Genomic DNA, 20,561 nt, shown 5'->3' with positions numbered 1-20,561 from the left:
GCGTGTCCTGCCACCTTCAGTGCACATGGTGCCACCTCTGATCCTCTTGGGATCCTCTTGGGCAGCTGTGGAGTGTGGCTGGAGGATTTTCCCAAGAAAAATCCATAATTCGCCTTCATTTCTTGTGCAGATTCCTTCAGGCAGGGTCTCTGTTGGTCGTTTTTGCCTGCAAGGGGCTGTACCATACTCCATGGGTTTTGTGTGTATCCCAGTCTTAAATTTTCCAGCTCTTCGTATCCCAGGACTCAGTTCACACCTAAAAGGAAAAGCTAGAGCCTCGTTCTTCTTTCAAATCAATGAGATTTGAGATATCTTCAGCCTAAATATAAATATATACTTATTAATGTGTATTTTTAAAGGACCATAAATCAGTAGGAATGCTGCATTATATTTTAAAAATTAATTCTTTGTGGTTAACCAGCCAAACAAAGCTGATTTCAGGCATTGTGCTGATGATTTTGGGGCCATTAATTATTGACTTGAGCACAGAGCGTGGTCAAGAACAGCTTTGCAGTGGGCAGGAGCCGTGTGGATAGAATTCCTTGTGTGAATGTAATTTTTTTATGGTGAGAGAGAAGCCAAATTTCTTGGATGAGAGTCAGGCCAGGCCCTGCTCTGAGCTGTCCTGGCCAGCAGATCCACTGGTGCTGCTCAGCATATGGATGGGAATGATTCAGGCTGGATGAATTCCCTGGATTTTGGCCAGAGGCTTTTAAAGGAGCCAAGGCCATGCAGGGTGGGATGGCAGCAGAGAGAAACCTGCTCCTATTTCCAGGGAAAAGGCTCCAGTAACAGGTCCTGGGGTTGGGAAGAGGCCGTCTCCTGGTGGATGCTCCTGAGGGTGATCCCTGCACCCAGCACAGCCACATTCCCATTTTCCCTCTTTTTCCCAGTTCTCCCAGCTGCTCCTGGGGCTCTGCTGGAGCCATTCCCTGCTTGTTTGGAGAGCTGGCTCCTTCCTGCTGTGACTTCTCATTTAATAACTGAACCTGAGCGCTGCTGGCCTGCTTTGGGGCATTGTTTTACAGGGTTTGGGTGAGTTTTTCTCATTTTAAGGCTTATTTTTGAGCCATCTGTCGCTCCAAGTGATCCTGCACCCAGATATAACCCAGCTGATTGCCCTGCTTTCCCAAACAGTTCTGCTGATAACATTTCAGATTGCCCTGGTCCCGTCCTCCAGAGGCTGGAGCAGGCAGCACTTGATCTAATCCTGCTTGGCATTTATGTCACTGGAAATGAAATTGCATTTTGCTGAATGAAACTGAGAAATGGGAAAGTAATACTGCAAATATGTTCTGCCACGTGGGAGCTCCTGCCAGGGAAGCTTCTGAGGGAAGTTGATTATCCCAGAGAACAAACTCTGCTCTGTGGCTCTTCTTGCAGGACAGGGAATTGTGGCATCCAGGGATTCTTCTGGAGAGAAAACACTCCCAGCCTGGAGGCTGAGAGCCCTGGGATGGGGTGGGTTGGAGGGGACCTTAAAGCTCATCCAGTGCCACTCCCAGGGTCACCTCCCACCATCCCAGGGTGCTCCAAGCCCTGTCCAGCCTGGCCTTGGACACTCCCAGGGATCCACAGCTTCTCTGGGAACCAGAGGGAACAATTCCTGCCCAACATCCAAACCTGAACTTGAAGGACTGGCACAAAAGTCTTGTGGAGTGCCTGAATTTGGAATCTGGTCGCTGCAGGAGAAGCTGAACTCCGCTGGGTTTGGGTTTTGGTGCTTCCTCCACCCCCCAGTGTCCCCTTGGCAGCTGCAGGAAGGAGCAGAGGTTTGCATTTGGGTATGGAATCATTAACCATGGAGCAGGGAGTTAAAAGGAACTCTGCAGAGCATTAGGAGATCAAGCAGGTCAATTGAAAGGAGGAAAAATTACCATCAGTTATCTTCAATTAAATTGTTATCGCTCCACATGAAGGATCCCATTTAGAGGGAGGCATAAAACCTGAGAGTGGAGGTGACTGAGGGAATAAATTCCCCATTTTTCATTCCAAACCCAGAGAGGGAACATCCATCAGCAGGCACAAGGAGGAGATCTCTTTTCCCTCCTGTTTCCAGCCCACTTTGAAGCAGAGCCCATTTGGAAATCTCTCAGTGACACTTTTCTTTTTTTTTTTTTCAGTGAAAAGCACAAACTCCTTAAGGCCACAACTTTTAGGAGAGGCTTTAATAACAGAGAACCCCTTCTTGAGTAGGACTTGTGCTTCTGAGAGGTTGTGGTTGTGTCTGGCTGTTAAATTTGGGGCAGTGGCACCCCAAAATAGCAAAATATCTCAGTTTCCAGGGCTGGGATATCCTGGTTCAAATCCCTGATCTCTTTCCAAGGCCAGAGAGCAGAAATAACTTTGAACTGTGCTCATGAGCCTGGGAAAACACCACCCAAACCCTTTTTTTTTTTTTAGGAAGTTTTATCACATAAAGGAAGGCAATTCCTGTGGTCTAGATGGACTAAACCAGTTTGAAGTTGATTTTCAGACATGAAGAGTCCAATCTTGTAGTAAATAAACTTCATCCAAATGGTTTACACAGGAGATATTTTCAGATGCAGGAGTTGAAAAGCCCACTTGTGTTATTCCTGGGGTTTTTTTGGGTTTGATTTTTTAAAGGCAGGGAAAGCAGAGCAGGAAGCAGCCAGGTCTGCAATTGCTCGGGGGGTTCTGCTTGTTTGCTTTGCTGGCTTGTTTACTTACCTCAGAAATATCAGAATTGCTCAGTTTGATCTTTGACAAGCAAAGAAGGAGAGAAAAATAAAGGTCAAAACGGAGCCTTCATCTTCGCTGGGGTGTCACTTACATCCCCTGACAGCTCTGCTTCCCCTGCCTCCCGAAACCCCCTGGAAAAGGAGCTTTTTGCCCAGGCTGCTCCAGAGGCAGGGGAATGACACAGCTGGAAATAAAACCCAGCAGACTGGGGGATCTCACAAATCCCTCCTCCCCTCTTTCTTCTCCTGGGAATGCTCAGATTTTTCCCTGTGAGGGTGGGGAAGCCTGGCACAGATTCCCAGAAAAGCTGTGGATCCCTGGAATTGTCCCAGGCCAGGCTGGACAGGGCTTGGAGCACCCTGGGCTGGTGGAAGGTGCCCCTAGGTGGGACTGGATGGACCATAAAGTGTCCCTGGTCTTTTCTAAATTCTCCTCTCTCTGCATTCTCTGTGGGTTTTAATTCGGTGACATGGGGCTGCAGACAGGTGAACTGTGTCGCAGTGGAAAACCTGGTAATTGGAGAATTATAATTGCCCAAAAATGAGGTGAGGGGAGGAAACAGGAGTGCCCCGGAGCCAGGCAGGGATTGACAGATCATTATTGTGCCTGGTCAGAGCCTCTGTGGGCTGAATGCAACATCTAAAGCAGAAAAGCCAACATAAACAAGTGCTGCAAGTCCCATTGACAGCTTTAGGCTCGGGACTAAGAGCAAAAACAACCCAAGTGCAAAGGATGTTTATGAGACTCAATGTTCTGGGTTTGTTTACTGCTCCTCGGGGCTCTGCCACTCTCAGATCTCCCAGCTCAGGAAAAGTTGAGCAGCTTTGGAGGGGGATTTCTGAAGGAAAACAGCATTTTTAACTCTGGAAACTTCCCTGCTCATTCAGCGGGAGGAGGTGGCGTGGAAGAGCCCTTTTCTCCTCTGTGAGGGATGCAGGTGCGATTATTTCAGAGCAGAAAGGTGTTCAGTTGTCCTGCTGAGACCGAGCCTAAATTATGTAAAATAGCAGCTGGTGGATGCAGCAATCAAAGGAGATGAGGGAGAAGGTGGGCGAGAGGAAAAAAGAGGCACAAAGAGATCCCAGTCCTTGGAGAACTGCAGGAATTCAGGTGCACAAAGAGAATGTGAGGCTGCAAATTCCACCCTTCATTGTCTGCTTGGAGGAGCCATCGATAATTGGACCGTGATGGGTTTCTCTTTTATTGGATTCCGTGGTTCCAGGAAGGCTCTGGGGTCCTTGCTGAAACCACAAGTGGCAGATTCTCAGCTTCCGAGGTTTTCAGACCTAAACTATTTAGGAAAGGATTTTTATTTTTTTTTTTTGGTCTGTTTATCTGAACTTGGAATGAACTGTTTGAGGTTTGTCCCTAATAAAAGCATAGTTTGGAGTCGCTGGAATATTTTGCAGCATAAATATGGCCTTGAAAATGGGCAGAGAGGGGATGTGTTTTGCCTGCAGTCAGGGCTTGCTCTTATTTAAACTCAAGGATGCTGAAATCTCCCAAACTGATCCCACACAGTTCCTGCCCTTCCCTTGAACAGTGGGAAATTTAATCCTGCGGCCCAAGGATGATTTAAATCTGAAATTCTAAAGTATAGACTCAAATCTGAATTTTTTTGAGCATTCTCTGGGATCTGCCAGTGGGACTTGGGGTGAAACCATTCTGTGCTGGTCTTTGGTGACAGTTTCCAGCACGGCCATTCCCATTCCAGCCTCCACATCCAGCCTGGGGGATCCTCATGCCAGCATTGCCAATCTTCTCCCATATTCTGGGGATTCCTGAGCATTCTGGAACCTCCTGCAATTCCACGTGGTGACCTTTTGTCCCTGGACTCCTGGACTGATGTCAAGGTCAATAATTGCAGCAGCAGCAGATGTGGAGATCCCCAAAGCTCCTGGGAAGTTGTGCTCACCCTCTTTGTGTTTGGAAAAGGAATTTTTTCCTGGTGCAGCTTGGAGCCCAATGGAGGGCAGGTATTTTCCCTGCCAGAGTTGTTGAGTCTTTGGAAAAAAAAAATGGCAAAAAGCAAAAACCTTCCACTTTAGACCAACTCTTCTGGAAGTGCCTCATTTTGCTGCCAGGCTTTGTCACACATCCCAGTCCGAGCTGCATCTCATGACAGAACCACCGCTTGAGCCAAAAGCCTGAAGTTTCCAGCTCTGAGCAGGTCAAAACGAGCCATTGCAGCAATTTGAAAATGTTGTTGCAATTTCGTTTTCTCCCAGCCAGAAAGTTGGACGAAAATAATCCTCGCCATGAAAAGCTTTGGTTTCAGCAAATCAACGATTTGTTTCACCCGCAGAAAAAGACTCCTGGAAAAATTCCTGCTCTGGGACTGGCTTTAATTCGGACAAAATCAACAGTGGCTCCTAGTGGCTGACTGCAGGGGAATGGCCAAATCCATCTTGAGTGTCCCTTCCTTGACCCTCCTCGTGGATCTTTGTTCGTCAGCGAGCGGGAAATTTGCGCTGCGAGCAATAAACCATTTCAGAAGGCACAAAAATATCCCCGTTTCCCCGGCTCCCGTTGGTGTCAGGAGAAGATAATTACACTGGAAGGCTCGGAGCTTTGGATGTTTGGCTCATCTGCTCCTCAGCATCCTCTCCAACAATCCCCGAGCTCCCGGCAGAGCTTGGCCGCCGTTCAGGGCCATCCGTCCTTGTCCGTGCCCGGCGGGTCCTGCCTGGTGTCCCGGCAGGATCCCGCTCCAACATCCCTGCTCACAGCTGGCCCTGTCATCGCGTTAGTGCTGCCTGCCTCCAAACACCGTCCCAAAAGGATAATGAAGATCCCTGAGGTGAGATTTTGCAGTGTCAGCCGACTGTCAACCTTTCCCAGGCGTCCTGCCGTGCTCCAATCTGCTGGATCAGCTCCTGGGCACAGCTGCTGACGTTCCAGGCCACCTCCCTGTCCTCTCCTGTCCCTGTCCCTCGTGGCTTCTCTCCCCTCCCTGACAGATCACTGCGGATTTTCTCCCAGACTTCCACAGGAAAGAAAAGTCACGGCGCTGGAGACGAAGCAAAAAGGGCACAAATTGTCAAAGGAAACTGGGAAATAAATTCAGGATTGGCTCAGTGCTCCACAGGAGAATCTTAGGTTTGCCTAAAGAAATTTGGGATTTTAGAGAGTAACAATGTACAAATTCTTTTTATTTGCCTTATGGTGTTTAGGTTGTTCAGCTTTTCAGACTCAACACTAACTTTTTTGATGATGACTCTGAGATTGTCTTATCATGATGCACTCGATGATCTTTGAGGTATTTTCCAACCTTGGTGATTCTGTGTTTCTACATCGACATCATTCCAGGATTGGAGATTCTGAAGTGACCACCAGGAAGCCAAATTGTCGTGATAAAATTGTAACTCTTAGGGGAATTTGGAGAACTCCACACTACGTTTACCTTCAGTGCATGAGGCTGCTGCTCTGTAGGAGAGGACGAGGTTCTGGGAACAGCAGTGGGCAGGTTTTTTCATGTTTCCCAGGAAAAAAAGTGCTGGGGAACAGCAGAGAAAACAGAACAACCCCAACAAGCTGCAGATTCCTGTCAGGAATGGTGGTGGCTTCTTCTCCTAGATAATCAGCAACAGGATGAGAGGAAATGGCCTCAAGCTGTGCCAGGGGAGGCTCGGGTTGGACATCAGGAGGAATTTCTCCATGGAAAGGCTGGTCAGGCACTGGAACTGCCCAGGGAGGTTTGGAGTGCCCATCCCTGGAGGTGTCCAAGGAATCCCTGGAGGTGGCACTCAGAGCTCTGGGCTGGGGACAGGGTGGGGATCAGGCCTGATGGTCCTGGAGGTCTTTTCCCACCTCCGTGATCCTGGGGTTCTGTGTGATTCCTGTTCCCGGGATTCTGTGTGATTCCTTGCTGACAATTATCATTCATTTCCCAGCCTCAGCCTGCCACCCACACCCTGTTCCAGGAGCTGTGCCTGCAGGGACACGAGACCTTAATGAATTATTTTGCTCCTTGTCAAGAATTCCCTCTCCAGCCCTGCCTGGGGGACCCTGGACGTGCCAGGTCCTGACAAAGAGCTCGGGACACTGCCAGCACCGTGTCCTGTCCCCGCTGTGGCTTGGAGCAGGACAGCCTGGGAGCCTGCAGGGCTATTTTGGGATCAGTCTCTGTGGAGGGCTGGTTAAATTCCATCCCAGAGCAGCCCTGAGCCTCGATGAGATTTGGGGTTTTTTGCCTCTCCCCAGGTGTGGTGGTAGAAATACTAATTTTATGGAACTGGGTGGAAATACTAATTTTGTGTAGTGATTTTGGTTCACTAATTTTAGATTTTTTTTAATTTCTATTTAATTTTTCAATTCCAAACCATGACACCAGGTAGTTTTGGCGTTGTGAGGGAAAGGAATAGGATGGATGAGCTCTGCCTGATGTGAGAGAACGGGGCCCTGCTGCTCAGGGAAAGAACTGCAAATTTCCCAGTCCTTCCCCGGTATCCCATGGCAATCCGAGTTTATGGATTAGAACCTGGAGCTCTGAGTGCTCTTCCCCCGGATAAATGGTTGAGCAGCAGACAGACGATTGCAGGGAGTAATTTAGCAGTGAATGATGGCTCATTAGCAGCCCACGGGCTGGAGGGGATGTGTGGGCTCTTCCCAAATCCCTCTTAACTCTTTCGCCCTCTCCTTCCACTGCCAAGGGTTGGATTTGCTGGGTGTGGATGTGTTACAGAGCCTCAAGTAGTGCAACAACATCCCCCAAAACCAGGCGATTTTTACCCCCCTAACGAGGGATGGGGAATAAAGGAAATTATTATCAGTCCAGGAGATGAGTCAGATATGAAAATCACACTTTTTCCCAGACAATGTTATTACACTGAGGAAAAGGAAATGAAAAAGGCTCATTTTGTCTCACAAAAGAGCAGGCCTGGAACTAGAAATGCTCATTGCAGAGCCAGGTGCTGTTGGAAGGAGCAGCTCCAGGGAGGGAGCAGATCAATCCCACCTTTTCCCTTTTTTTTTGGGAGCCTGGGTGCTGGGCAGGCTTTGCTGCACTCCCCAGGAAAGGAATGGAATGTCTGGAAGCCCGAGGGAATGTGGTGCTGGGACAGAAGAGGGGCATGGAAAAATCTTGGGTTTCAGCTCCATTAAAATCTCGTACACCCAGAGACACTCAGAGATCCTGAATGCAGTCCTGGCACTCAGCTGCTGGCACTTAAATTCTGCTGGGTTTAGGAAACACCATTTGGGGCTTTTGGGGGCAATTCCCAAAGGGAGATAAGTACCTCAAGAGACATAAAACTATTGATCCCACTGACTTTAAGTGTATTTTATTTTTTCCTAATGCTCTTTGGAGATGTCTGGAAGAAAAATGCTTTGTTTTAGTGAATAGTGCTGTGATATTCCTATATCACATACAGGAATATCCTATATTCCTATATCACATACAGGAATATCCTGTATTCCTATATTACATACAGGAATATCCTATATTCCTATATCACATACAGGAATATCCTGTATTCCTATATCACATACAGGAATATCCTATATTCCTATATCACATACAGGAATATCCTGTATTCCTATATCACATACAGGAATATCCTATATTCCTATAGCACATACAGGAACATCCTATATTTCTATATCACATACAGGAATACCCTATATTCCTATACAGCAGTATCCACAAAGTTCTGCTGGAGTCAGTGCAGTAAAAGCAGCGTGATCCATGTGAATCCAGGCAGATTCCAGCCTGGATAATTCTATCTTGGAACAGTGAACAAACCTCTCCTTTGCTTAGCTGGAATTATTTTGGGTTGGGCACCGTTGCTCTCCAGCTGCTGCAGAGCTGGGCTGGGATCCTGTGATGCCAGTAAAACCCACAGGGAACTCCGGGAGGTTTATCTGCTGTTCCCTCAGACATTTCTTTTTTCCTCCATGGCTTTCCAGCAGGCGGAACATTCCAGCCTTTCCCATTTTCTCTGACCACGTTGCTTTTCTGCCCGCAGCCAGACGAGCTGACCAACGCCTTGGAGATCAGCAACATCGTCTTCACCAGCATGTTTGCCCTGGAGATGCTCCTGAAGCTCCTGGCCTTTGGGATCTTTGGCTACATCAAGAACCCCTACAACATCTTCGACGGGATCATCGTGGTCATCAGGTCCTTCCCCCACCGTGGCTCTTCTGCTGAGGGTTCAGATGGGCTGGGGAGTGGGGTGGGGATCAGGGATGGCAAGGGAAATTCGGGTTGGGTGTTAGGAAAAGGCTTTTTACTGAAAGAGCTATAAAGTATTGGAATGGTCTGCCTGGGAAGTGGTGGAGTCACCATCCCTGAATGTGTTTAAAAAAGGATTGGATGTGGCACTCAGTGCCATGGTTTAGTTGGTGAAGAGGTGTTAGGGCATGGGTTGGACTCAATGATCTTCCAAGTCTCTTCCAACCTGGTGATTGTGTGATGCCATGTGTTAATCCAGGCTTGGGATGTGCTGTAATTGTGCTGGACTTTTGGACTCCTGTCCTTAGGAGGGCTGTCCAAAGTAAATCGACCTGGCAGATGGAGAGGAAAATCTATTTATGCCACACATCTGGCACTGGGGTGGATTTTCCACTCAAGTGCAGCGTGGCTGGTCCTGGGAAAGGGGTACTGGGAGTGTCCATACCCCAGCAGTGCCCTCCCTCTCCCAGTTGACCCCAGCTGGGCTGGAACTGGGCAAGCAGGAGGGGAAGGGAGGGCCCTGCTCTGCTGTGCTCCCCAGGGGTGTCCCAGCCACACCCCAGTGCTGGGATCCTTTCTGATCACCCCTCAATCAGTAATTTGGGGCAAAGAATTCCAGGGAGACAGAGACACCAGGAGAGTGGCCTTTGATCCAGACAAGGTTCAAGGTTCTGAACAAAGATCATTCTGATCAAACCAACCCCCCCCAAAAATCCCCCTGGATGTTCTGAAGGGAGATAAATACCTCAAGAGGCATAAAAACTATTGATCCTCCTGACTTGAAGTGGTTTTTTGTTTCCCTAATTCTCTTAAGAGATGCTGGAAGAAAAATGCTTTGTTTTAATGAATAGGGCTGTGCTGATATTCCTTTATCATAGAAATGGATATTCCTGGGACAGAATTGTGATCCACATTATTGTAGTGGTGCAGACATGGAGAACCTCAGGAAAAAAAGGGAATTTAGGAGAAATTTTGGGGAATTGACCCCAAAATCAGCTGTAAAGCAGATGAGTTGTGCCACCAGAGGCGCGACCGCACCGCTGGGGAGCAAAGCCGCTTCCAGGAGCAGGAAAAAGGGAGATTCCTGGGGGGATCAGCTGCCAGGGAGCAGAACTGCTGGTGCTAGCAGTGTCCCCGTGTCCCCACAGTGTCTGGGAGATCATTGGGCAGTCGGACGGGGGCCTGTCCGTGCTCAGGACGTTCCGGCTGCTCCGCGTGCTGAAGCTGGTGCGCTTCATGCCCGCCCTGCGCCGCCAGCTCGTGGTGCTCATGAAGACCATGGACAACGTGGCCACCTTCTGCATGCTGCTCATGCTCTTCATCTTCATCTTCAGGTATTTCTTGGTAATTCTTGGGCTGGCAGCTCTTCCTCGAGGTGTTGTTCCGCGTCGGGGACAGGTGGGTGAGGAGAGGACACGCCACCAGTGTGGGGGTGATGCCTTGGGAAGCTGGGCTAGAACAGAGGCTAGAAGAATTAAAGCATAGAACAGAGGCTGGACAGAGTTAAAGAATAAATTAGGGATTTATAAAAAGGCCTCAATGGATACACCTTGGGCCTGGCCAGGGCTGCACCCAAGATGAACCAAAATGGTCACAAAACGCACGACCGCTCACGGGGTCTCTCATTGTGATCAGTTCTGCTCCATTTGCATATTGGAGTTCATTGTCCAATTACAGCTTTAGGTTATCAAGTCCCATCCTTCTTGTTTTTCTCTCTTCAGCCCACGTTGTTTGTGCTCTTGGGCTGAGGTTTGGATCATTTGTCCTTGGTGCCCAGCTGGAGCAGGAATTGTTTTGTCTCCCTGCTCTGTGAAGAGAGCTCACCATCCCATAATATGAAGCTCAGAACTGCACACTAGAGCAGCACAGAACCTGAAAAATATAAAAGCCTAAACCTGAGGCATCAGGGGGAATGCTCACAGTGGGATATCTACCCCTTTCCAGCCTGTTTTTCATGGAATGCCATCATTCCAGAGGCAAATGAAGGATGCAAACAGTCAGTAATTGTCCCTCAGAGGCTCCTGAGCTGTGCCTGTCACTGACTGCACCATACCAGTGTTAGATTTGGGGTGGAAGTTGTGCAGATTCCAAGATTTCTGTCTGTTTGACCCTCTAATGCCCCTCAGAATCCTTTGCTTAGGAGCTGGCAACGTGGTTTGTAATTTTTCCAGACAAAGGAGATCCTGGATTTTCCTTCAGTGCAGACAACTGGAATGAAATGTGAGGCAGGAGAACCAAATTGTGGGGTCAAAAAAAAACCACTGGGAGTGGAAAAGCATCCATAAAACCCCTGCAGCCACATTTCACCCAGGTGTTTCCTCCATCTCCCTCTTTCCCCCCTCCAGCATCCTTGGCATGCATCTTTTTGGGTGCAAGTTCAGCCTGAAAACCGACACGGGAGACACGGTTCCAGACAGGAAGAATTTTGATTCCTTACTTTGGGCCATCGTGACCGTGTTCCAGGTAAGCTCTGCGTCCTCAGGGATGTTTTAGGGGGGAACACGAGGAGTTTTTATTCCACAAAACTCTTCCAGGTGGTGTCAAATCTGGAGTGAAGAGTTATTAGGGCAGAGATGGGTCTAAAAGCCCTGATGGAGAAGAAATCTACTCCAAACCAGCACTGTCCATATCTCTTGTCAGTAAAAGGAGGGCAACCACTCTTATTTTCCTTTTTGCTGCCCATCCTGCTCCTACTCTGCAGATCTCTGTCTCCTTCACTGCCTTTTGCAAACAATTCTGTGTAACTGAGGGTGATAAATCCCCTCCCAAATCAGAGCTGGAGGTGCAGGGGAAACCTTGATATAAAAAGTTGTGTTTCCCCCGCAGCCTGGTTTGTGCCTGAAATTTCTGGCAGGTTCCACAACAGAGGAATCATGGTTAATGCTGTTTCAAGGATATTTTAAATATAAAAATTACACTTTTATGTTTCAAAGCTCAGGCTTTAGAATCTAAGTGCAACAAGTGTAAATGAAGTTTCTAAAGGCAGAGTAGCATCACTCAAGGTGGAAACCAGGCTAGAGCCTTCCCTGTGGATATAAATTCTCACAAAGGAACAAGGACAAATCAGCCCCAGCCTCAGAGCTTCCCATTTTTCCCTTCCCAGCACACAGATTGCTGCATTTCTCCTCCCAGTCCCTTGGGAAATGCAGCTGGCACAGAGCACAAAGGCTCAGTCCTGTGTCCCAGGAAGGTCATTGAGCAGCATGACTCAGTGCAGCACTCCTGTCCCCAAAGCCACCTTGGTTCAGGGGGTTTGAGGCCGTTTTCATTGCAAGAATTAATGTGGAACACGAGCCTGTCATCCATTTTTCTGAGGCTCCAGGATTTTTGAAGCTGGAGAGTGAAAATCCCTGAGGAAGATCCCTCAGAGCAAAGCTTTGCAGTGGTGGGGATTTTTTTTTTTGTGCCCAATGTTTTTACCTGAAGGAAACAACTTCCCTGAGGTTCTGGAGCCACCCAATGTCATTTATCTCATTAAATATCCTGTCCCTTAGCCTTTCCTTCAGCTCCAGCTGCCTTCTAAAGAGCAGCCTGAAAGGAGACAAGATCTGAGGCCTCAGGTCTGTTATCTTCTGATGGTTATCAAAGGAGGCAACACCTCCAGGAAATAATGGGGTTAGGACAGTGCATCCTTCACCTTGGGATATCTGGGATCTAAAGTGTCCTCTCTGGGCAGGGCAGTGCCAGACCTTCCTGCAGGGAGGGCAGGCTTGGCCAGCAGAAATAAAAAAATCTAAACAAAGGCAAATTTCCACAACGTGATCTGAAATCAGCATGCAAAGAGCTGAGAAAAGCAATTCCTGCTGCCTCATCTCGTGAGACCTGCCAGTGGAAAGGTCAGGAGGAGAGGGGAAATGGCAGGATTTGGGTGCACAGAGCAGTGGAGGAGCTCAGGGCTGCCCTTTCCCTGCAGATCCTCACGCAGGAGGACTGGAACGTGGTGCTCTACAACGGGATGGCCTCCACCTCCTCCTGGGCCGCCCTCTACTTCGTGGCCCTGATGACCTTTGGCAATTACGTGCTCTTCAACCTGCTGGTGGCCATCCTGGTGGAAGGATTCCAGGCAGAGGTGAGACATCCAGGCTGAGGGAGGGGGAGAGAGCTGGCACACACGTGTGGGGATGATCCATCAGGGAAACATCTACCCATGCAGGCAGCCCTACATTTAAATTTAAGGGGTGCAGATGAGCTGGGCTGGGCACCTGAAGCTCTTCTGGATCAATCTTTGCAACCCTAAATTTAAATTTAAATTTTAGGGGTATAGATGAGCTGGGCTGGGCACCTGAAGCTCTTCTGGATCAATCTTTGCAACCCTAAATTTAAATTTGAATTTAAGGGGTGCAGATGAGCTGTGCTAGGCACCTGAAGCTCTTCTGGATCAAACTGACAGCCCTAAATTTAAATTTAAGGGGTGCAGATGAGCAGGGCTGGGCATGCAAAGGTATTCTGAACTAATCTTTGCAGCCCTAAATTTGAATTTAAGGGGTGCACACGATCTGTGGTGGGCATGTGAAGCTCTTCTGGACCAAACTTTACAGCCCTAAATTTAAGGGGTGCAGATGAGCTGGGCTGGGCATATGAAGCTCTTCTGGATCAATCTTTGCAGTTAAAGCCCACTGGATGTGGAATGGGAATTGGGGGACCAGGACTCTGATCTCCTATACAGTCTGCTGTGTGGTTTAGAAGAAATAATTTAGCATTAATTTTACTCACCAGATCTGCCACATACCCCATGGTTTGTGTTTCTGTGTGGTGGGACTCAGGCTTTTAATACATTCAAAACTTTTTACTAAAATCCAAAAAGATTAAATCAGCTGGCTTCCCTTGACAAGGGCTGGTTGCCTTGGCCTGAAGGGAGCTCAGGGTTCTAGGCAGGACTCTCCCCTCATGGTGCTGTCCATGGCTCTGTCCTGTGATTCCACATGTTCCAGCCAGTTCCAGCCCTGAGGACCAGGCAGGATGAGCCCTGTCCTTTCCTCGGGGCTCTGTCCTTCTGGAATATTTAAAGCCAGGAGCACAGCTGCTCTAAAGCTGTTCCCAGCTTCCTGACATTGAATTCCCAGATCTTTAGGACGACGCTTTGAGGTGGAAGGAAGTTTTCTCCTCTCAGGGATCGTTGCAGGGAGCAGCTCCCGTTCCTCCCCTGCCCTCTGGGAGGTTGAACCTGGTGCTGATGCGAAGCCAGAGCTCTCTGAGTGCCTGATTGCTCCTCCAGACAAGCTGTGGTTTCCCTGCTCAGCCCTAATGGCTCCTTTCAGAGCTGTTACAGACCATGATTTAAATGTGTGCAAGCTCTGCTTTTCCCAGCCTGGATTATTCACCCCAAGGGCCAGCAACCACAGGCATGGCATTTGCAGGGCACATTTTGCTCTGCACTCCCATTTATTATCAATCCTGACATCAGGCCTGTGGGCTTGTCACTTGTCTCAGGGAGAAGCATTACACAAAACCCTTCTCAGCTGCCAGGGCTCCTCTCAAGCCTTGCACTGGGAAATTGTGGAATCCTGGAATGCTTTGGCTTGGAAGGGACTTTAAAGGTCTGGTTCCAACCCCCTGCCATGGGCAGGGAACCTTCCACCAAACCAGGTTCCTGTGGTTGCAAACCAAAGGCAAATTCTCGTGGAGCTGGGTTTGGTTTTGTCATCTCTGGCTCTGCTGCTACGCTGGGAATGGGGCAGAATTCTTGTTTTGACCTCTTTGCCCTCTGACAGGGGCTGTTCTGAGCAATCACAGGAGTCTGAGGGGAATTTCTCCTCCATTTGCTCAGGTGTTCCTTTTATTTATCTGCAGAGGGACTCCTGGGACAGCTGAGAGCTGCTCTCAATGCAGAACCATCAGCAGGGTTTCAGCAAGGACACTAAAAATTGTCCTGTGAAGCACAACACACGCTCTCAGCCTGATCCCAGCTCCTGATCTGCCTCTGGAGCAAGTTTGCCAGGAGTTTTCCTAGAAGAGAACAGACTTAAATGGCCACAAACCCATTTTTAGTACATTTGTGTTTAGTACAAGTAGCCAGACTTCAAACAGGGCCATAATTGCATATTTGTGTTTACACCGTTCCCATGTCATTTTGAAATCCCCCCCAGAGCTGCTCTGGGAGAGCAGGCAAACCTTCCAAAATTGTGCAGATCCTTCATCCACTCTGCACTGGTGTTTCTGCTGTGAAACAAAGATGAATCGGGGAGCTCGAGCCGTTCACTCATCCTGGCTGCAGCACTTGGCAATAAATCACAGCAAAGTGAACCTCATTGCCACTTCAGCACCGTGCCTCTGGAAACTGTGGGGGTTTGTCCAGGCACCAGGCAAGGAACTGAGCTCCTTCCTCTGGGATCAGCTCCTTAATCCAGCCCTTTGCTGTCAGTTTGCACAGATTTCTGCAGTGCTGAGGAATCCAGCCAGAGTCCTGCTGGCATTCTGCTGGAATCCCTCCCTGAGCAAGGAGAACCTGAGGATGGCTCCTCTGTCCCAGGCTGATCATTTCTGGTAGCAGATCTGCCCAGAAGGGAAAGTGAGCTGGGCTCCCAGGAGGAAAGGCAGGGTGAGGGTGGCTGTTCCCTGTCCTGAGCTGCTGCAGGGCTGCCAGGCAAACTGGCCTCGTTCCCTCTGCCTCAGGTTGCCAAGAGATTTCCCAAAACAAGCCCAGAAAGCAAATCAGGCTTTCCAGATCTAAGTCAATTTGAAAGTGCTGTCAAACAGGGAATTAAAACGCTCTGACACCCTTTGACATCAAACCCTAAGTGCTTTCAGCAGGGATCACGGAGAGAGCAAACAAGGAGCCACACCATGCCAGGTTTTTCAGTCATTCCTGCAATTCCATCCCTGCTCTGGGATGTTTTCCTCTGGGATTTGCTGTTCCTGGAGCAGGCAGGGACACAGTGACAACCACAGCATGGTCATTTCTGTCCAAATGAGTGAAAACAAGGGAGAGGGACTTGTCTGGGACCATTCCCAGGGTGGTCTCAGAGGGAATTTGGCATAAGCCACCCACGGGGAGCAGAAGTGCTGAGGAATCCTAATGAATTGGGTCTGTTAATTACCCTCCTCCTCTCTGCAGGGAGATGCCAACAGGTCAGACACAGATGAGGACAAGACATCTGCCAACTTCGAGGACGAGTTTGAGAAGCTGAAAGACTTCAGAGCAACAGGTGGGGCTTTGTGTCTGCATTTTCCTGGGAATCTGGGAGCTACAGCTCTGCTTCCACCATGAAAGAATCCAGTTAATTTAGCAATTAATCTGATTGCAGAGTCACCAGAGCAGCTCTGCAAAGTGTAGGGGAGGCTAAATGAGCACCGATATTTCCTTTAGACAGATGTTTTTCTAATTTAAACGTTCCCCAAGAATTTTTAGCCATGTCTCCTCCCTCCTCCTGCACCATTAGCACAGAGTGCTTTGCTGACAGCAATGTTCTCACCCCACTTCTCGGCAGCTTTTCCAATCAATCAAGTTCTCATCTGTTCCTTTTGGTTTCCCACACAAAATGCATTTGGGTGAGGTTTGATGGATGGAAAATGTTGCTGCTCATTTGTGTTCCAGGAGGGTCTGGCAGTCGGTTTGAGGGGAGGCCCACACTGCTCTGGTGTACCAAAAACATGGAATTGGAGGTGACAGCCTTCACTTTGCAGCCAGAGGGGTGACAAAAAGGGATCACACATTTTAACAGTGAATGATGGCAAACAGGAGCCTCTTCAATTTCTGCTTCCTTTGATTCCCTGCTTGGGCTCTGTGAGGGATCCCTCCAAATGCTTCTAAACCAGGATTTGTTTCAGCCAGGGAGATGCTGGTTGTGGGGAGCAGATGGAATTCAGCTGAGGAAGGGGCAGAGCCATTTTTTGGGGAAGCTGAGGCAGAGCTCCCTTCCAAACCAAGCCATTCCATAATTCCACAATTCCTTTGGAGGACACTGAGTTCCCAAAGGCCCCTGAAGAGGTCGTGGCATTCACCCAATGCCTTTCAACACCTTGGGGAGATCTCACTGCCCACAGCTCCACCTGGCAGAGTTCCTGGAGGTCCCCAGGAGCAGTGTCCCCTCACGTGGTGTCCTCTGTTATTGTATTTGCGGGGTGCCCCGTGGCAGGAAGGAATGATGAATCTGACTGCATGTTCTCAGAAGGCTAATTTATAATTTTAAGATACTATATTATATTAAAGAATACTATACAAAACTATACTAAAGAATACAGAAAGGATACTTACAGAAGGTTACAAAGATAATAATGAAAACTCGTGACTCTTTCCAGAGCCCTGATACAGCTTGACCCTGATTGGCAAATAAATCAAAACAATTCACATGAAACAACCACCTGTGGGTAAACAATCTCCAACCACATTCCAAAGCAGCAAAACACAGGAGAAGCAAATCAGACAATGATTGCTTTCCTTTTCCTCTGGGGCTTCTCAGCTCCCCAGGAGCGAAACCCCGAGCAAAGGGATTTTTCAGAAAAGGTGATGGTGACACTCTGTCCCCTTCCGTGCAGAGATGAAGATGTACTCGCTGGCTGTCACCCCAAACGGGCACCTGGAGGGCAGGGGGGCCGTGCCCCCGCCCATCATCATGCGCACGGCGGCCACCCCCATGCCCACCCCGAAGTGCTCCCCACACCTGGACTCCCTGCACGCCCTGGGGGACTCGAGGAGAGGCAGCAACGCCTCGCTGGACCCCACGGGCTACGACCAGAAGTCCTTGGTAGGTTCTTGTGGCCAGCAGGTGACACGGAGCGCTGTGGCGGTCTTGGTTTCCAGGATGTTCTGGGGTGGAAGGGACCCACAAGGATTGAGGGAATGGCACTTAAAGGGGCTGGTCCCACAAGGTTGGTGGTATCAGCACCGGCTGAGCTCAGCTTAGGGTCGTGTGGGACACTGGGGACAGGCGTTGCTGGAAAATGAAAAGGGAGGTGGGAAATGTGTAGAAAGGCAGGAGATCAGAGCTGGGGTGTGCAGTGCTGGGGCAGTGACAGCAGAACAGCCAGGGACAGTGAGTCCATGAAAAGGGAAAACAACAAAGCACCAGGATCCCTGAAGCCCTTGCCAAACCATCTCACTGGAGAGCCATAACCTGAACGAGTCCAGCTACCCCCGACCCCTCAGAGGAGGAGCAGGGATCTTTTCCAGCCACACCAGCCATTTGGGGTGTCTTGGAGAAGCTGTCAGGTGTTCTGTGAGGATGAGACCTGCAGCCCCCCTGGTGTTTTGGGGCTGTATCTTGAATTTACACTCCTAGGGGAATGAAGCATTTTCCCTTGATCTCTGGTGACAATCCCACAGCCCTGTTGGAGGGGAAATCGAGGGAACAAGGGATGAGGCGGTTTGGAATGAGGAGATGTGATGAGATGATCTTCAAGGTCCCTTCCAAGCCAAGCCATTCCATAATTCCACGATCCCTTTGGAAGACACTGAGTTCCCAAAGAGGTTGTGACCTTTACCCGATGCTGGGATCTGGCTGAGCTGCTGCTCTGCCTGCAGCTCTGGGCACAGAGGGAACAGAGGCATCAGGCAGAGTGGATTTCTGCTGCTGTTTATCCGTCCCACTCCTCTGCTCCAGAGCTGCGAGATCATGTTCAAATCAAGGCAGCAGAGCGTGAAGGCACCTCACGCCCAGGCTCAGCCACCATCCCCCTTGCTAAGCTGCTTAGTCAACCTAATGCCTTTGAAAAGCAAACAGAGCTGACTGCTGTTTGCCTTGGGCTTTCGTGGCAGTGCGAGCTGCTGGACAGGGATGTGCATCCTTCCCATCCTGGCAGTGCCACCAGCCAGAGGCAGAGGAAGCAGGCAGGGCTGCACTGAGGAGGAGGAGGAGGAGGAAGGCAGTTTGCCTTGGTTTGTGCTGGGAGGAAGCCGTGGAGGGAAAAGGAGTTTTCCTGCTGGGTTTTCTGTGCTGACCTTAAGCTCTCTCATCCTGGGAATTGCCTGGTACCTGCCCAAGTGTGCAGACACACACTGAAATTTGTGGAGGAGGAACATTCACTCCACTTCCTCACGCAGCAAATGGGAGGAAAGTAATGGAAGTAGGGGCACAATTCCCACCAGGCACTTGGGTGACTCAGGTTCCCTTTGGAAGGCAGGGAAGTTGTGAGCTGAAACTACCAGAACATGAGCAAAGTTCAGCAAAATGCCCCTTATTTATGTCTTTGGGTTCATTTTTATGGAAAGTTGGTGTTGCCAGGGAGTCACCAGGACAGAGAGTTGGAGGCTGTGCTCCAGGTGTGGTCCAGGACCACCTTCAATGTGGCCCTGGCCGGGTGCTCCCATCTCAAGGCTGGAATCAGAGTGGTGCTGTGTTGGTTTTGCACCATGGCAGTGATGTTTTAAGAGAAGCTGCTAGCATTTTCTTTTATGTTTGACAAAAAAACAATCAGTAATTAGCTTTGAGAATTAACAATTGTTAAACTACTGAGAAAGCTGACACTCCTTTATGAACACACATATAAAAACATATCGATGGTGGGAATTTCTCTCTTTTTCTTTTGCTTTGGAAGCAGGTAAACCCACCACATTAACTAGTGCATTAGCCAAGAAACCATAAATTAACAACTTAAACCACTACACCGGAAGGGGAGGCTGTGACTTTCACCAATCTGGGCAAAACTCCCCAGTCTTTTGGAGGCAAACAACCCCTCCCTCCCTCCCTCCCTGCGGGAATCCATAAAATCAGAGGGTTTTGGGAAATCTGCAAAAGGCAGGCCTCAGAGACAGCAGAACTGTGATTAGAGCTAAGCAGTAGCCATGAGATAGGTCAGCAGAAAAATTATGTAAGGAGTAGATAAGTAAGGACAAATAGAACAATGGTCTGTGTATTAATGCTTGTCTACAATAACTCCCTAAGCTGCAGAAAAGTATATCTAGCAAGGTATTAGGAAGTTCTAAGCTTAATAATGGAACTCTGCATTGTGTTTTAAGGCTTACAAGCAGGTATTGCATTCGAAATAAGCAAGTATTTTTTTAACCTTTGGTGTGCTCCTAGTGGTTGGATGGAACTACTGTCAATATGCTTTTGCTTGGTGTGCTTGGTCAAAAAAGTTTTGTAACATTAAGTTCTTTGTCTGCTGCCTGGGATGTGAGCTGATGGCATCTTCCCGTTGTCATAACCATGTAAAGAGACTGATGCTGGAAAATAAAACAGCTCAAGGCACATCCTGTTCATGATCTGTACATAGCTCCAACCTGGCAATAAATGGTGCCCTCCCCGAGGCCTGCCTTTTGCAGCTTTCCCAAAACCCTCTGATTTTATGGATTCCCACACCTCCCTTCTCTCCCAGTCCAGCCTCCGCAGCTCCCCCTGCGCCAACTGGGCCACCAGCAGCACGTGGGGCAGCCGCCGCTCCAGCTGGAACAGCCTGGGCCGGGCGCCCAGCCTCAAGAAGAAGAACCAGTCGGGAGAGCGGGAATCGCTGCTGTCCGGAGAGGGCAAGGGCAGCACGGACGACGACTCGGACGACGCCAAGTCCAGCACGCCGAGCCGGCCCTCGCCGCCGCGCCGCGCGGAATCCCTGGATCGCCGCGGCTCCCAGGAGCTGCCCGAGCTGCTGCGGGTGCCCTCGGTGCGGCAGCTGGGCCTGGGCCCCGCCGCCCTGCTGCCCGCCGAGCTCCGCGGCTGCAACGGCAAGATGGGCCACGGCGCCGCCGAGTTCTTCCTCAGGGTGGACGCGCACAAGGAGGACGCGCTGGACTACGAGGATGACGCGGAGGATG

General features: G+C 49.5%; 1 protein-coding gene across 2 annotated transcripts in view; it reads left to right on the top strand.

Moving 5' to 3' along the window:
* The window catches only part of CACNA1H (calcium voltage-gated channel subunit alpha1 H), a 160,145-nt gene that overhangs the window by 98,784 nt on the left and 40,800 nt on the right, over window positions 1–20,561 (top strand). For both annotated transcript variants that reach the window (XM_064390916.1, XM_064390915.1), the window contains exons 11-17: window positions 8,670–8,821; window positions 10,024–10,209; window positions 11,221–11,338; window positions 12,789–12,944; window positions 15,930–16,020; window positions 17,351–17,559; window positions 20,129–20,560. In XM_064390916.1, the coding sequence (XP_064246986.1) occupies window positions 8,670–8,821; window positions 10,024–10,209; window positions 11,221–11,338; window positions 12,789–12,944; window positions 15,930–16,020; window positions 17,351–17,559; window positions 20,129–20,560 (1,344 nt within the window). The remainder of the gene's footprint in view (window positions 1–8,669; window positions 8,822–10,023; window positions 10,210–11,220; window positions 11,339–12,788; window positions 12,945–15,929; window positions 16,021–17,350; window positions 17,560–20,128; window position 20,561) is intronic.

The sequence above is a fragment of the Passer domesticus genome, chromosome 15 (genome assembly GCF_036417665.1).
Source record: "Passer domesticus isolate bPasDom1 chromosome 15, bPasDom1.hap1, whole genome shotgun sequence".
Taxonomy (NCBI): domain Eukaryota; kingdom Metazoa; phylum Chordata; class Aves; order Passeriformes; family Passeridae; genus Passer; species Passer domesticus.
This window is presented reverse-complemented; position numbering and strand designations above follow the sequence as displayed.